This window comes from Macaca thibetana, chromosome 11, assembly GCF_024542745.1.
Source record: "Macaca thibetana thibetana isolate TM-01 chromosome 11, ASM2454274v1, whole genome shotgun sequence".
NCBI classification, from domain to species: Eukaryota; Metazoa; Chordata; class Mammalia; order Primates; family Cercopithecidae; genus Macaca; species Macaca thibetana.
In genome coordinates, this window is record NC_065588.1 from 67,842,898 (window position 1) to 67,859,929 (window position 17,032).

General features: G+C 35.9%; 1 protein-coding gene across 1 annotated transcript; it reads left to right on the forward strand.

The window, feature by feature from the left end:
• Window positions 1–88: 88 nt before the first annotated feature.
• THAP2 (THAP domain containing 2) lies at window positions 89–16,471 on the forward strand. The gene is made up of 3 exons (XM_050750068.1): window positions 89–357; window positions 10,005–10,200; window positions 12,488–16,471. Exons 1-3 carry the CDS (start codon window positions 287–289, stop codon window positions 12,911–12,913), a joined length of 693 nt encoding a protein of 230 aa, XP_050606025.1. The 5' UTR covers window positions 89–286; the 3' UTR covers window positions 12,914–16,471.
• Window positions 16,472–17,032: the final 561 nt, after the last annotated feature.

Genomic DNA, 17,032 nt, shown 5'->3' on the forward strand with positions numbered 1-17,032 from the left:
AACGGGTTGTGTCCGCCATGTTGGTGAAGTCAAGCGAAGGCGACTAGAGCTCCAGGAGGGCCAGTTCTGTGGGCTCTAGTCCGCCATATTAATAAAGAGAAAGGGAAGGCTGACCCTCCCTCGCCTCCGCCCCCATATACACACCCCTTCTTCCCACTCCGCTCTCACGACTAAGCTCTCACGATTAAGGCACGCCTGCCTCGATTGTCCAGCCTCTGCCCGAAGGAAGCTTAGCAGCCAGCGCCTCAGTAGAGACTTAAGGGCGCTGAATGAGTGGGAAAGGGAAATGCCGACCAATTGCGCCGCGGCGGGCTGTGCCACTACCTACAACAAGCACATTAACATCAGCTTCCACAGGTAACCTGGGCAGGGAGTGGGGGTGACGGAAACTGGAGTTCCTATTCTGGCTATCGCTTGTGTGGAAGGAACAGGAGGATTCTCCTAATTCTAATAACTTTCCCAGCTGGTAGCAGGGAAGCATCATACGTCCTTTGTTTTTCTCAAATCTGCCCAATTTTTCCCTGCTTTCGGGGAAGCTTTACTCATTTTCTAAAAGAAATCCAAGTACTGTTTGGTGATTACCCCTTAGTAAAAAAGTAACAGGAGGATATCGTAATTTTCTACTCTTTTATTCCTCTGTTAGACCGGGTCTTGACATGAATGACGCCGTAAGGGAGAAAGAGATCTTCCCATTCAATCAGCAATCACCGTAAAAGCCTGCTGTGTTCCCGTTAAAATTAGGAAATTCTCACTAGATGAATTGACTTGGGAGGCATTTAGATTTCTAATAGTCACATAGTAATTCTGCGGAGGAATTGAGTCATCTTTGATAGCCATGGAATTAAGCGATGTTAATTAAAGTGCAAAAGATAACCTTTCTGTTCTTACTAGAACAGAGTAATAAAAAGAACCTAGGTTTTCTTTTGTTTGCTGGAAGAAAAATCAAAATTCTTTAGTTCTGTCAAACCAGAACTCTTGAAAGCACTTTGAACAATGCTTGGAAAATAACAGGTACTCTGTAAATGTTTACCTTCTCTGCAAGTGCCTGCCACGTGCCTCAAGAAAAGACACATTAAAAAGTTAAGTGACACCGGTCCTGATTTTATATATTTTATATACCTAACAACGTATGTGATGTTAGTATGTAGAAATTATATCCTTGACCTTTTTCCCTACCTCACTATTACGAACTGTACTTTTATTAAAAGCTGCCACTTAAAAAAAATCTTGTGATGTTTCTGTTTTTAAACTAGTTCATGCATATGTAGTGCTTTGTTCATTCATCCATCAAGTATGTACGGAGTTCCTAATTACCTGACATTGTGCTAAGGATCCAGAAAGTTCTAATCCTCCTGGAGTTTAGAATTTAGTGGTGGAGAAAGACATAAATCATTATAATTAAGTGCCACAGAAGAAACCTGACTTAGTCTTGGAAAGTCAAAGAACACTTCTCAAAGGATGTGATATTTCAAATGAGACCAAAGGATGACAGATTTGGTCCTGTATGCTACTTAAGTATTTTCTGTTTTATCCTAAGAGTACTTAAGAAGCCATGGAGGGTTTAAAAAAAGAATGGCACGATTAGATTTGCATATTAAAAAGTCCTCTGGTTGCAGTGTAGAGAATCGTAGTGTTACTGAAAGTGCTGGTCAAGCATCATCGGGAATGAACTTGATGAGAAAGGAACTTATTACAGAATATTAATGTACCTATTTTTTCCTTCACAGGGAAATCTTGTTACAACGTCAACTAAACTAAACCCTGTACTCAGTTGCTGGCACAATCAGCATTGGATTAGAGAAGGTGTGAGCTGACAGAGAAAAACTAGTTAGGAAGCTGTAGTAAATAAAACAAGGAAAGTCCACCCAATTTTCTAGACTAGGGTGATATTAGAGTAGAATTGGAGAGGAGGGGACAGATTTGAGAAATGTTCTAGGAGAAACTACTGAATTTAGTAATTTGGATAGATGAGAGAGGGTAGTCCAGACACCAATAACAATGTTTAACCCAGTGTGTTGGCTCACACCTGTAATCCCAGCACTTCGGGAGGCCAGGGTGGGCTGATCACTTGAGCCCAGGAGTTTGAGACCAGCCTAGAAAACATGGTGAAACTTCGTCTTTACAAAAAAATACAAAAAATTAGCTGGCCGTGGTGACGCATGCCTGTAGTCCCAGCTACTTGGGAGGCTGAGGTGGGAGGACTGCCTGAACTGGGGAAGTTTAGGCTGCACTGAGCTGTGATTGTGCCACTGTACTCCAGCCTGGGCAATACAGTGAGACCCTGTATTGCCAGGGTCAAGAAAAACAAAAAAAAGATGGATGGTGGTACAATAACATGCATAAAACTTACCTATGAATTGAATATTTTCATGTGTAACCTCAGAAATTTAGGTCTTAAAATAGTATTCATTATAATAAAAATACATTCCTATTTCATAAATACAAACCAGGTTCAATTGATTCACTCCTTTACTACTGGGACATGAGTAGACTTTTTTTTTTTTTTTTTGAGATAGAGTCTCATTCTGTCACCCAGGCTGGAGTACAGTGGTGCGATCTCGGCTCACTGCAACCTCCACCTTCTGGGTTCCAGCGATTCTCCTGCCTCAGCCTCCCAAATCACTGGGACTACAGGTGCATGCCCACATGCCTGGCTAATTTTTATATTTTTTTAGAAGAGACTGGGTTTCACCATATTGGCCAGGCTGGTCTTGAACTCCTGACCTCGTGATCCACCTGCCTCGGCCTCCCAAAGTGCTGGGATTACAGGCATAAGCCACTGCGCCTGGCCATTAGTAGACTTCTGTATCTCCATGTGCAAGTTATTTTGCCTAAACTTACTGTCTCTATCTTTTTTACCTCTTAGCCAACTCTAGTCTTAAGTCTCCCCAGTAATCTGAAATTGCTCTTGCTAACATGACCTTTATGTCTCTCTACATTCATTTTTCATGGTGTGTGATCATTTCCTCTTTGAAATACTCTCTACTTTTAAATTAATTGACACTAATTTTATGATTATCTTCTTACTTTTTTGGCCTGTCTTCAATCTCCTTTGCTACTCTTCTCTCTACTCCTTAACCCAGGTCTTCACACTCATATCAAAATAATTTCAGCTGTTCTGTTGTCTCAGCATCTACTTGTTGATGCCTCCCAAATCAGTATCTCCAGTCCATCTCTGTCTAATGAGTTCTAGACCTATAGGCAAGTGTCTACTCAGTATTTCTCTGGTCTTTTAGTTACCCAGATTTGTTATCTATATTGACAAACTGCCCTTCCCCAAACATACCCCCACTTCCTGTACTCTGTTTCTCAGTAAATGAAGACACTACCCATCTGGAAACTTGGAAGTCTTCCTCCCTTGACTTCTCACCATTACCCCTTGATTAGATTATTACAGTAGGCTTTTAACTGGCTCACTGTTTCCATCCATGCACTCCTAGCCACTCTTCTATAATCAATAGTATGTTGCTAAATATTTAATAAATGGTTCTCTAGGGAGGGGAAAAAGCCCTGATTTGTAGTGTTTCCCCACCTTCTATGATGTAAATACTACTACCAAGTCTAGTTTCAAGCTATCAATATAACATCACTGATTATGGAGTTGGGAAGAGATGTGCAGTCTCACACTATTCTGTAGTACTTCCACCATACAGATAAAACAGACAACCTTAAGAGTAAAGGTAACAGTAAAATCACTAGGAAATTTGGGGATTTTGGTATTCATTACCTTTTCATTTTAATTTATTTAATTGCAACTTTATATTAATTTAATTTTAATAATGGCTGTGTTTAACAACTGGCTCACAGATTTTCTGTTAACAATCAGCTCTCACAATTCAGCCTTTTAATGGCTTACAATTGCCATTTTGCATAAGGTGGACAAGGTTCAAAATTACTCTTTGACTTAGAAGGTCCTCCAGCGTTGTTTCATAACACTATTCTCTGTCCCCAAGATATTCTTAACACTCTACTGACCCACCCTAACTTTCCTACCTGATTCCTATAATTTTTAGGGCCTCCTGACTAGACTAGCTCTTCCTGTTTTATGATTCCATACAATCTTGTACTTACCCTTTTATAAGACTCATGGACACTTGTAGTTACTTTTATTATAATAATAAATAGCATTTATTTAGTATTTAGCAGGTACTGTGCACTGGGCTAAGCATTTACTGACATTTTTTCATTTAATCCTTATGACCACACTAGGCGCCATTCTTATCACCACTTTATATATGATAAAAAGGAGACCCAAAAAGGTTAACTTGCCTAAAGTCACCCAGATATTATGCAGAGGAGCAAGGATTGGTGCCCTGGTTTGAGTCCAGAGACAGTGGCCACTGTTCCATTGCATCCAGCTAGTTGATTCCCTACCTTCCCCATTACAGTATACACTCATGGAAGAGAAGTACTATGTCTATTTTGTTTACTACTGTGTCTTCAGTGCCTAGGACAGTGCTTGGAATGTATGAGGCATTCAACTGATTATTGAAGATGCACACAAAATAGCACTGTTTAAACTAGTGAGTGACTTTTCAAAACATCAAATATTTGTAAGAGCCTGGTTCTGTTACTGTATAGATAAGAATATATCCTTCTCTTACCATAATATTAATTTCATCATATTTATGTGATGATTTATTATTAAATTAAGGTGAACCTAAATTTAGCTTATGGCTATATCTCCCACTCTTTGAATGTGCTGAGAAAAGTCCAAACAACACATCCAAAACATGGTCAAGGTTAGTGCTGTACAAAAACATTACACCAAAATTAAATATAAAATCATTGATTATTCACATCCTGTTATGAATCTAAAAATCTAAAGACTAGTAGTGCCAAATTAACCTCATTAGTTCATTGATTCATTGATTCAGAAAAGTTCATTGAGTGCGTAACAGGTACTATGCTAGATACTATGCTAAACTAAGGGACAAAGCAGTGAAAAACATAGCTCCTACCCTAGAGAAACTTACAGTCCAGTGGGAAAGATAGAAAAGTAACCAAAAAACTGTGATATCAGTGCTATAGCAACATCTAACCCAGTCTTCTGATCATGGAAAACTTCCTTAATAAGATAGGATTCCTTAACAGTCTTAAGTAGAATCTGGTCAAGTTAAGGTTTGATTCAAGGCATTGATTTCCTAATTAAGGAGCTAGTTTTAAAAAGAGCTTTAAAAGAAAGAGAATTAAGGACCTGAATAATATCTGAAAGGCAGTCTTAGAGTGGAAGAGTCTTACACAAATAATAATACAATGATAGTACTTATTTATTGAGTCTTTATCGAGGCCCTGACAAGAAGAAATATGTTTAAAGCCTTATTTTTTGCTTAGTCTTTAGGAAATATTTCCAAACTGTCAAATACTGGGACAGAGATCTTTGAAATGAGACTAGATTGTTGTTAAGAGGTGAGGCTAGGCAGAGTAAATAAGTTATCAGAAAATTATTCAGCCAGGCGCGGTGGCTCACACCTGTAATCCTAGCACTTTGGGAGGCCAAGGCAGGTGGATCACCTGAGGTCAAGAGTTCGAGACCAGCCTAGCCAACATGGGAAACACCGTCTCTACTAAAAATACAAAAAAAAAAAAAAAAATTAGCCAGGTGTGGCGGGCACCTGTGATCCTAACTACTCAGGAGGCTGAGGCAGGAGAATCGCTTGAACCCGGGACGCAGAGGTTGCAGTGAGCTGAGATCCTGCCACTGCCCTCCAGCCTCGGCAACAAGAGTGAAACTCCGTCTCAAAAAAACAAACAAACAAACAAACAAAAAAAACTCTATTTTCTTGTAAAATAGAAAAAAAATGCATATGTGAATTGTGGAGTGATACACAGATGTTAGTATCTTCAGATCAGGGTGCCTATAGGGTTGAGGGGGATGGAGACAGAAGATGGGAGAGTGTTGACTGTAAATCCAGACATTCATTTCTTTGTGCCCCTCATTGCTGGTAATGTTAGCAAACCTAGTATATGCGATATACCCAAAGCTGTTACCTAATGAGGCTGCATTTGGGGGCTTCTGAACCACATGATCTTCTAACTTGGATTTTGTGGTTCTTTTTAAGCACCAGTGATTTCATAATTAATATCTAAAGGATAATGTAGTCAAACCAAAGAGTTTTACACAAGCTGACTACGTGCGACTGTTGATTCTTATATTTCCAAGTTACCGGTATAATTTTTAGAGAGAGCCCCTTATATTTGTCTCTTCCTTAACAGGTACACACTGGATGCATATCAGTATATAGTTGACCCTTGAACAATACAGGGTTTAGGGGTGCAGAAGCTCCCTCACCACAGAGTCGAAAATCAGAGTATGACTTTTGATTCCCCCCAAATTGAACTAATAGCCTTAAACAATAACACAAACAATCAACACATTTTTTATGTTACATGTGTTCTATACAGTATTCTTACAATAAAGTAAGCCAGAGAAAAGAAAATGTTATTAAGAAAATCCTGCCAGGCATGGTGACTCACCCCTGTAATCCCAACACTTTGGGAGCCCGAGGCAGGTGGGTCACCTGAGGTCAGGAGTTCGAGACCAGCCTGGCCAACATGGTGAAACCCCGTCTCTATTAAAAATACAAAAATTAGGCGGGCATGGTGGCAGGTGCCTGTAATCTCAGCTACTCAGAAGGCTGAGGCAGGAGAATCACTTGAACCTGGGAGGTGGAGGTTGCAGTGAGCCGAGATGGCGCCATTGCACTCCAGCCTGGGCAACGAGAGCAAAACTCTGTCTCAAAAAAAGAAAAAAAAAACTTAAGAGAAAATATATTTACTATTGATTACGTGGAAGTGGATCACTATAAAGGTATTCATCCTTGTTGTTTTCACATTGAGTAGGCTGAGGAGGAGGAGGAAGAGGGGGGTTGGTTTTGCTGCCTCAGGCATGGCAAAGGTGAAAGAGGTGGAAGGGGAGGCAGGAAAGGCAGGCACACTCGGTCTAACTTTATGGAAATATATCATAATTTCTGTCTTACTCTTTTTCATTTCTCTAAAAATGGTTCTATATCGTACCGATCCTTCTTCCCTGTTTGCTTTAGTTTCAGTGACCCTGTTATAGAAGGGTCCATGTCATAAAAGAAGTCAAAAGCAGTCTTAAATAATCAGAACCCTTCTGCCAGATTTTCTAATGTCAATTTTTCTGGCATTGCTTCTTCTACAACTTCTTCCTCATCATCTGGCAGTGGTTCAGAAGCACTCAGCTCCATCAAGCAGTCTTCTGTTAATTCCTCTGGTGTGGTGTCTTCAATCAGTTCTTGAATTTCTTTAAGATCTATATCTTGAAACCTGTCATTGTCCACCTTTTTTGCCATATCAACAATCTCTTTCATGATTTCCCTTATCAGCTCTGTCATAAAGACTGTGAGGTCACACACAAATACACAGTTTTCTTTAACAGGAATTTATTGTTTTGGGCTTGGTGTCTTTTACCACTTTTTCTGTAATAATTTTCAATGGTGCAGTCCTTGTATACTTTCATAATGTTTTCTATCTTTGTTGGGGTTTTTTTCCATCACGTTGGCAATCCTTTCCATAGAGTACCATGTGTAATGATCCTTAAAACTTGTGACCCTCTGATCTAGAAGTTGAATTAAAGACATTGAATTTGAGGGCAAATAGACCACTTTGACACCTTCTGTGTTGGACTCACGGATCTTGGTGGCCAGGGGCATTGTCCAAAATGGAAAGAACTTTAAAAGGCAGTACATTACTGGCAACGTGCTTCCTAAATTTAATGGAACCAATCCAGAAAAAGGGTTCTCGGTGTCCAGGCCTCTCATTTTACAACAAAAAGACTGGCAGCTGGTGTTTATCTTTCTTTTTCAAGGCTCAGGGTTTAGCAGGTTTGTAGATAAGGGCAGAATTGATATAAACCCAACTGCATTTGTACAAAACAGTGTTAGCCTATGCCTTCTTGCCTTAAGTCCTGATGTTTGCGTCTCTTCCTTACTAATAAATATCCTTTGTGGCATTTTTTTTCAAGAAAGGGCATTTTTGTCTGCATCAAAAACCTGTTTAGACAGATAGCCTTTCTCTTGAATGGTCTTAATGGCATCGGGAACATCTGCAGCCTCTTGGTCAGCAGAAGCTGTTTCTCTCTTATCTTGACATTTTTTAAGCCAAACCTCTTTCTAAAATTATCAAACATCCTCTGATGGCATTAAATTGCAGCTTCAGATCATTCACCTTCCTTTTGTTTTATCATATGACAACCTCACTTTTTCTCCAGAGTTCTATATAAACTCTAATATGATTTTTCTAAAAAATTTTCTTTCTAAAAAAAAACTACCTGTAGTCCTGGAATATAGGTATGACTTTCTTAGAGCAATTGTGCACTCATATAAAAGCTGCATTTCCAATACAGAATAGAAAGATATTTCACAAAAAGTACAAGATCTTTGTACCTGCTGGCATAGCTGTAGCAACAGCTTGACAATTTTTTTTTTTTAACAATGGTCCTGGATTTATTTATTTTGAAATGGCAGGCAACCACAGCTGCACACCTAAATCTATGGGGGATATATATATCCCTCAAGCAATTCAAATTTTTCTTGTATTGTCATGACTCTGCTTCTTAGAGCACATCCATCATCACTAATGGCACTTCATATGGGTATCATGGTATTATTTAAGGTTTATGATATTGCACTAAATACAATGAAAAATATGCAAGAACTGCGAGAAATCACTTTCTGCCATGATACACAACTTACTGGAGAGACAAATTGCTCAGACAGAGATAATTAGCATTACATGGCACTTTAAGTGGGTACTCAACAGCACTTATTGAGCTCACCACAATAGAAGATGGCTATGAAATTATTACAGTAGTACAGTATGTACTACAGTTGGTTTTATGCAGTTATCATTATACTGCATCTTTGCATTTGTTTACATTCTTCTGGACTGAATGATGCCATGTACAGTCTGCAAAATTTGATAATTTTAACTTTTTAAAATCTATGTATTTCACGGTAGTAAATGACAAAATAGACTAGTATGTGTACATTTTATGGTAGTAAATGATAAAATAGACTGGCATCTACATATATTTTATATATTAATGACATACCTTTTTCTTAATTTTTTCAATGTTTCCAGGCTACATGGTTTGTCTGCAAGTTTTTTCCAATTGTTTCAAATTCCAATATATTTATTGAAAAAAATGCACATATAATTGGACCTGTGTAGTTCAAACCCATGTTGTTAAAGCGTCAACTGTATTTTATACTTGAAATATGAAAGGAAAAACATTGCTACAAAGCATTTTACGTTTTTGTAAGTTTGCTTTCTGCTGCACTACATAATTAAAGAGTTGACTTTTTAAAAATATTTGTTGTTTACATACAGAATATTATTATTCTGTATTTGTATTAATTTAGCAAATTTTGTTGAATCCCTGCTGTTTGCAAAGCATTGTGCTAAGTGTCAAAGATAAATACATGCCAAGATATAATGATCCCTGTCCTCAAGAAATTTATAATCTTTATGTCATTGGAAATTAAAATGGAAAAATTACAAAATAATGTGGTAAGTGTCATAATGATGGGACATAGAGGAAGGAGTACTGGCATCTGCCTAGGCTTTCCTTGACAAAATTTAATCTTTAGATACCTGATTTTTCTTGACTACATATATCAGCAGCAGATTAAAGCATGGTGAAATTATTCCTGCTTATAATGGTTCTACTTAAACTTGATCTAAATCAGTTTAGTCATGTTTTATTTTACTGCCCAGATTAAGGGCTAATTGGGAAGAAGTGTCTCTTTTTAAAAGCCCTGAAATATACAACGACTCAAGTCAGTTTCTGACTAAGTTTTTCAAACTTATAAAACATTACCATGAATTGGTTTCTGTTTCAGTGTCTGGATATTGTGAGTTTAACATTTTCTATGTAAATGGGACACACTTTTAATCATCTTCGAAATTTCTTTTAATCATTTAGGTGCAACCAGAATTATGATAGTTGGAACTTGAGTTGCATTTTTTTTTTGTTTAAGGTTTCCTTTGGATCCTAAAAGAAGAAAAGAATGGGTTCGCCTGGTTAGGCGCAAAAATTTTGTGCCAGGAAAACACACATTTCTTTGTTCAAAGCACTTTGAAGCCTCCTGTTTTGACCTAACAGGACAAACTCGAAGACTTAAAATGGATGCTGTTCCAACCATTTTTGATTTTTGTACCCATATAAAGTCTATGGTAGGTAATGTTACTCTCCTGTTTTTAAAACCATTTTTAGAACCCATTCCTTTTTGTTTATGCAGTTATTAACTGAGATTCATTTATAGTGATATGCCTCAAAAAAGTTGCAGACCTTCCTTTTGTACAGTAAAGGTACAGGCTAGAATCAGAGTTTGGGTCTCCTGACTCCAATATTCTTTCCCCAATCCAAATTGTTTTACTATATTGGAATTTTACATTATTACCAATTATTATTAATAATTGTACCATTGGTAAAACTGAAAAATCATATAAGTAATGAAACTTCCAGCATCACTGTGTTCTGATTTTAAAATGACATACAAATAACATGTGTAAAGTACTTTAAGAGCAGCACAGCCAGAGTTACACCAAAGAATGTAAGTTCAGAGGGAGGCAGACATAACAGAAATCTTCAGAGAGCTTGGGCATTTAGAGCGGGCTTTAAAGCCTTGGGAGTTTAAAACAGAGGAAAGGGATCTTGGCTTTGCACAGAATAATTACAGTTGCATGATGAGATCAAAAACCAGTGGGCTAAGGGGTGAGTAGGAAATGTTAGCAACTGATATTTAAAAGGAAAGAATGAAGAAAAAATGAAGCAAAAAAAGTAAAATTAAAAAATGAAAGAATTAAGATATAAGACGAATGAATTAAAACAATGTTTTATCTAGTTAGGGAAGATCTGACCAGAGAGGAAAACCTAGCTGGGAAAGACAGGGTCACCAAGGGTAAGAAAGGGTAAAACGAACACAAATAGTTTAGCTTTGAAAGGCAGGACAAACATGTTTTCCTCTGAGAGAGGAAAACTACTGTTTCTCTTGTTTGTAACAGTTAAACTTTTAAATGTATATGAGTTATAATCTGAATGGGAGACCAGATTGTGGTAAGCTAATTACCACTGATGTTAGAAAAGCTCCAGGAGGGCAAGAACTTAGTCTTTTTCGTGTGTGAATCCTCAGCACCTCAAACAGTGTCTGGGACATAGTATATACTCAAATACTGAATTTGAAATGTACCTTATTTTTGACATTTTGATTATTTATTTAATAAATACAAGGAAACTTTCCATTATGCCAGAATCTAAGCTCAGTGCTAGAGATACAAAGATCAAAAAAGAGTCCCTGTCAATTCCCTAGGCAGAGGGACTAACTGAGGTTTCATGAGGATAGGAACCATATTGTCTTATTTGTTCAGTGTTGTGTCCCCAGGAATTCATAGTATGTGTTTCAATAAATGTTTATGAATAAAAGACACAGACTTATGAGGATATGATATAATCTGGAAACTCTCAGTGGCTTAGTATTGCTGGAGTATAAATCAAGATGGTAAACTGCAGAATGGGGTGAGATCCTAAATTGTGTAGTATGCCATGTAAAGATTTTTTTTCCCTTGAGATAATAGGTAGGCAAAGAATAATTTGGCCAGAATAGAAATGTCAACTATTCTAGAAAAATTATTCTCATGGCAGAATGTGGATTAATGAGGATCAAAATGAAGTGCAGAGATCAATAAAGAATAATACAGTCAGAACAGATATGATAGAGGCCCAGTGTAAGTAGTGACATCGAGAATGACAGTGTTCAGCCTTACTGTGGAACAGAGAAAGGAAAAAAAAGAATGACGGAGAGGAGAGGATTCATAGTGGGAATATTTAGTGGGTAGAATTAACAGGACTTGATGACCATTTGAATGAAAGATAAAAGCAAAACAAATCTCCTGATTTTGGCAAATGTTCCTAGCCAGATTTTAAATCCTTGAAGACATATGTAACTATCAAAAATGAATAGGTAAATATATTTAGAAACTTGGTACTTAAGAATATATTTCTCCAGATCCTTCAGTTTTCATTAAGTAGGACCCTGGTTCTAAAATATTCATCAGATTGAGAAAATGGTATTTAATTAAAAGGGGATCAAATTAATATCATAAATAATATCTACATATATTCTAAATTGACCTTAGTAAATTGCAAAGGATCTTTAAAGTCTCTATAGAATCACAGTCAATAATTTGGAAAAAACCTTGGACGTCCATTGTCTATTTCCAAATCAATGTTTGAATCTCTCTGGATATGGGACAAAAAGAAGTAGGTGACTAGAGTTTATTCAGCCAGTTAAAAAACTTAATCTTGGATTACATGAGATGGCTGCTGCTGTTTCCTATTAAGGTTTTGATATTGACTTTTAAAAGAACAGTTTAAATACTCTGTTATCCAAAACTGGACACTATTTGCTTATTTGTGATATTTCATAATTTATGTTCAACCTTCTAATTTTATTCGGCTCAGAAACTCAAGTCAAGGAATCTTCTGAAGAAAAACAACAGTTGTTCCCCAGCTGGACCATCTAATTTAAAATCAAACATGAGTAGTCAGCAAGTACTACTTGAACACAGCTATGCCTTTAGGAATCCTATGGAGGCAAAAAAGAGAATCATTAAACTGGAAAAAGAAATAGCAAGCTTAAGAAGAAAAATGAAAACTTGCCTACAAAAGGAACGCAGAGCAACTCGAAGATGGATCAAAGCCACTTGTTTGGTAAAGAATTTAGAAGCGAATAGTGTATTACCTAAAGGTACATCAGAACACATTTTACCAACTGCCTTAAGCACTCTTCCTTTGGAAGATTTTAAGATCCTTGAACAAGATCAACAAGATAAAACACTGCCGAGTCTAAATCTAAAACAGACCAAGAGTACCTTCATTTCAGTTTAGCTTGCACAGAGCTTGATGCCTATCCTTCATTCTTTTCAGAAGTAAAGATAATTATGGCACTTACGCCAAAATGCATTATTTAATAAAGTTTTACTTGAAGTAACATTACTGTATAATTTGTGAAGACTTGATTACAAAAGAATAAAAAAATTTGTATGAAATTTTTATTTGAAAATGAATGGAAGTGCCTTACATTAGAATTACGGACTTAAAATTTTTGCCAATAAATTGTATGTTTGAAAGGTGTTTTTTGTTTCTGTCTTTTTAAACTACTATTAAAAGAACCGCTTATGATAAGTAATATGTTTAACTTACATTAGAAAAGAATTTTTTCCTGTACCAAAGTTGGCATATTGCATTCTAAATAAATGCTAAATAACAGTTAACCAACATTTACATGACCTTAAAACTGCTGGGTTTTGTATTAAATTATAATTGGCACTGTGATTTGAAAAATTTATAGAAAAAAAAGGTACAGGGCAAGTTTTTAAATTAAAATGTTCTATATTTTGTTTTACCAGTAAAAGTGAGCTTGTCATGGCCTCTCTCGTAAGAATATTAGATTTTAAAATAGGTTGTAAAATATTTTGAAAATATTTGAATGTGAAGTACCATTGAGTCATCTAAACTAGGTAAGGCCTCAAGTACTTTAAACTAGTAAAATCTAGTAGCTGATAATATTCACCTAAGAAAACGTTGTAAAATAATTCAGAGTTCAGGACCTAGCTAAGTAAATGTATACTCCTCTTTTTCTCATAATAAAAACCTTACATTTCCAACTTCAAAATTGGTGCTTACGTATTGATTGATAACCAGAACTCCTAAGGTTTTTTGTTTTCTTTTTAACTACTTTCTAAATGCATGCTGTACCTCAGAAATAGTATATCAATATAGTGGGATTTTTTTTTTCCTCTTCATAAACCCACAGTAAAATTTAATCACAGGAAACTACTTATATCTTCACAATTTGTATTAATAACTTAAAATGGCATCAGTTTATCTTAGACATCAGCTTGCTTTTTATCTCCTTTTTTAGTGAGTGAAATAGAGCAACCAGCATGCCTGTGTTCCCAGCTACCTGGGAGGGTAAGGTGGGAAGATCACTTGAACCTAGGAGGTTGAGGCTGTGGTGAGCTGTGATTGCACCACTGCACTCCAGCCTGGGCGATGGAGTGAGACCCCTGTCTCTAAAACAACAACAACAACAACAGCAAAAACAAATAAAGCAACCATAGTGCATAAGGGAAATTAAATGTTCCCTATAGAAATATGTGTATGTCTGTGATAGTGGTATACAAATGCTAATTATTTTACAAAATAAAAGTATCAGAACTATTCTTATCATTGGCACTTGAACAATTAAAGGGTTTGCTTTATTTCACTAATGTTTAATAGGAACCCTTTGCTTCAAACACCTTTGTTGAAATCATGTAAAAATGTGTTAATATATAATCAAGTTATTTAACTCAACTTATTTAATTCAAACTGGTGATACTAACATATGAAGGTAGCATAAACCTAAGTCATAAATTGCTGTAAAACTTTTCTGTAAAGTAATAGCTAATTTATGATTTTAAAAAAAAATCCCTCTTTTTGCCAACTGTTTAGGATTGCATTTGCTTGGATCCTAGTAAGAATTCTTTTACAGTTTTAGCACTCTCTTTACTAAGGAATGCCTCCCAAGGAAATGCAAAGGTAGGAAAAGTCTCTTAGAATGCCCATGAGGTATTTAAAACAGATATTTATGAAAATCTTTTTGTGGATGTTATAAATCTTGCTAGTTATTTTATCTTTATCTTAAGTATTAGATGTAGTTCCTTGGAATTGTCATTACATATTTATTTTTTTCTAGTATGGTTTCAAATAACTTTTCACCAGCATATAATCATCATCAAACATTTACTGACCACATCTACCTTATAACTCAAAATAAGTTGGACAAATAATCATTTGAATAAAAGCTATTTTTTCCAAGTATAACCACTCTCATGTAGTTCACCCTTCACCCCAGATACAAAACACTACGTAGCCCAGTTCCCATCTACAATAATACCTTGAAATCTTAATAAATTTTAAAAATCATAAAAATAAAATATTGCAAAATACAACAACTTTTTGACAAGGTTACTTCATCTTCATTCATTGTTACTTGACAGTATTAAATAAACTACTACTCAATAATTTTAGAGTAAACTTTTCTGTGTTTTCTCTGTCATTTTCGTTTTACTGTCCTGACAACATGCTCCAAACTGTTTGCATCGAATTGTTTTATTAGTATACATTTGTCTACCTTTGAACTAGCTTTATTCACAGAGAAAAACCTAAAAGGAGTCTATTAAAATCCTGCTTTCAGTTCAATAGGTTTTTTTTTAATCACCCTGACCATAAAACTAACTGAAATTATAATAGCTTTTTTTCCTCTGCTGGTCACAACACAGATCTTCTGTTTATTTGTCCTCTGTCTATTGGGTACCAACCTCTACAAAGAACCAGCCAAAGGCTAGGTACTTGATATACAAAGGAATATGACATTATTTTCTGCCCTCAAGTTGCTCTATCTCTTGAGAGAAGTAATATTTATAACACAATATGATAAATGCTACAAAAGAAATAGCTATAAAGTCCCTTTGGTAAATGCTGTTGAATTGGAATTCAGTAAGAACTATAAACTGTAGACCTTTTTATAATCAAATGCTTTTGTTTTGAAACAAAACAGATTCCTCCTTATATTGACTTAGCAAAGGAGGTACAGGACATTGGCATTTGACCTGAATTATGGTGTTTTATTGAAGGAGCTATAAGACAACATTTTTACCCTTTAAAATGAACACCAAACAAATGTGGTGTTAATGGTATCTTTGTTAAAAGGAAAACATAGCTATAAATAAAATAGTACATCAAAATCTAGTACTGGAGTTCATTTGAAATTTGGTATTTTGTGTAAAATAACAAACCTATGAACACAGATTTTTAAAATAACTCAGAATTTTATAAAGCACTTTGGTATTTATTTGTGCTCTTTTTCCTTACATTCTGTGTGGTAGGTGGTATTACCTCTGATTTACACATGAAGACATCTTTGTTAATTCGATTTCTTTATTCATTTGGGCATTTACTATGTGCCAACCTGCACAAGGAATAGAAATGTCTGTGATCTAGATAGTTCTAGATTGAACATAGATCTTCTGCCAACAAATCCTCTCTGCTGTTCACATTACACTTTGTTTAACATATGAACCAGGTTACTAAAATAGGACAAATCATGTGTCTTAAAATATGAAAATAGTAAAGTCTTTGAGGTCACTTGATCTTTCCTATAAAGTAGACTTTATAATACTGTGTTTTATCTCATTTCTCAATGTTAGAATACGGGTAGATTTTAATTTTGCTATAATATAGGAAATGTTTCATCTTTGTACCAAAATATTGGATTCTTCTGATATTTAGACAGTTGGAAACTTTCTAAAATTGAGGATTTTGTAATGTATACTAAATAATTGCATATTCACAAAAATGTATTCTGAGTATGGTGATATTAAACATTTTTCCCCAAGGAAATTACTGTCATGCCTGTTATTTCTAAAAAATGTACCTAAATATTTCTGTGAAAGTTCTTTTACACTGACCCCCTAAAAGACTTCTGTGAAGTCCTTCTCCCTAAACTGAAGCAAATGGTAAAACAAATAAAGATAATGTAAAGCCTTGAAGAGAAGTTATTTTCATTTTTGTTGCTCAAGTTATATCTAAATGTACATTATAGTTTATTTGCACTGTTTTAGATCTGGTTAGGCAATCTAGACGAGATATATGAAGGGCTATAAAAATGGTAAGAGTCTATCTCTATCCTGACCATAATTTGAGGCTCACACAAAAATTTATTTGCAGGCTAAGTACAGGGGTTCGTGCTTGTAATCCCAGCATGTTGTGGGGCTAAGATGGGTGGATCACTTAAGGCCAGGAGTTTAAGATCAGCCTGGGCAACTTAGCGAGACACCCGTCTCTACAAAAATAATGAAATAAAAATTAGCCAGGCATGGAGGCATGTGACGTAGTCCCCTAGCTACTCAGGAGGCTGAGGCAGGAGGACTGCTTGAGCCCAGGAGTTCAAAGCTGCAGTGA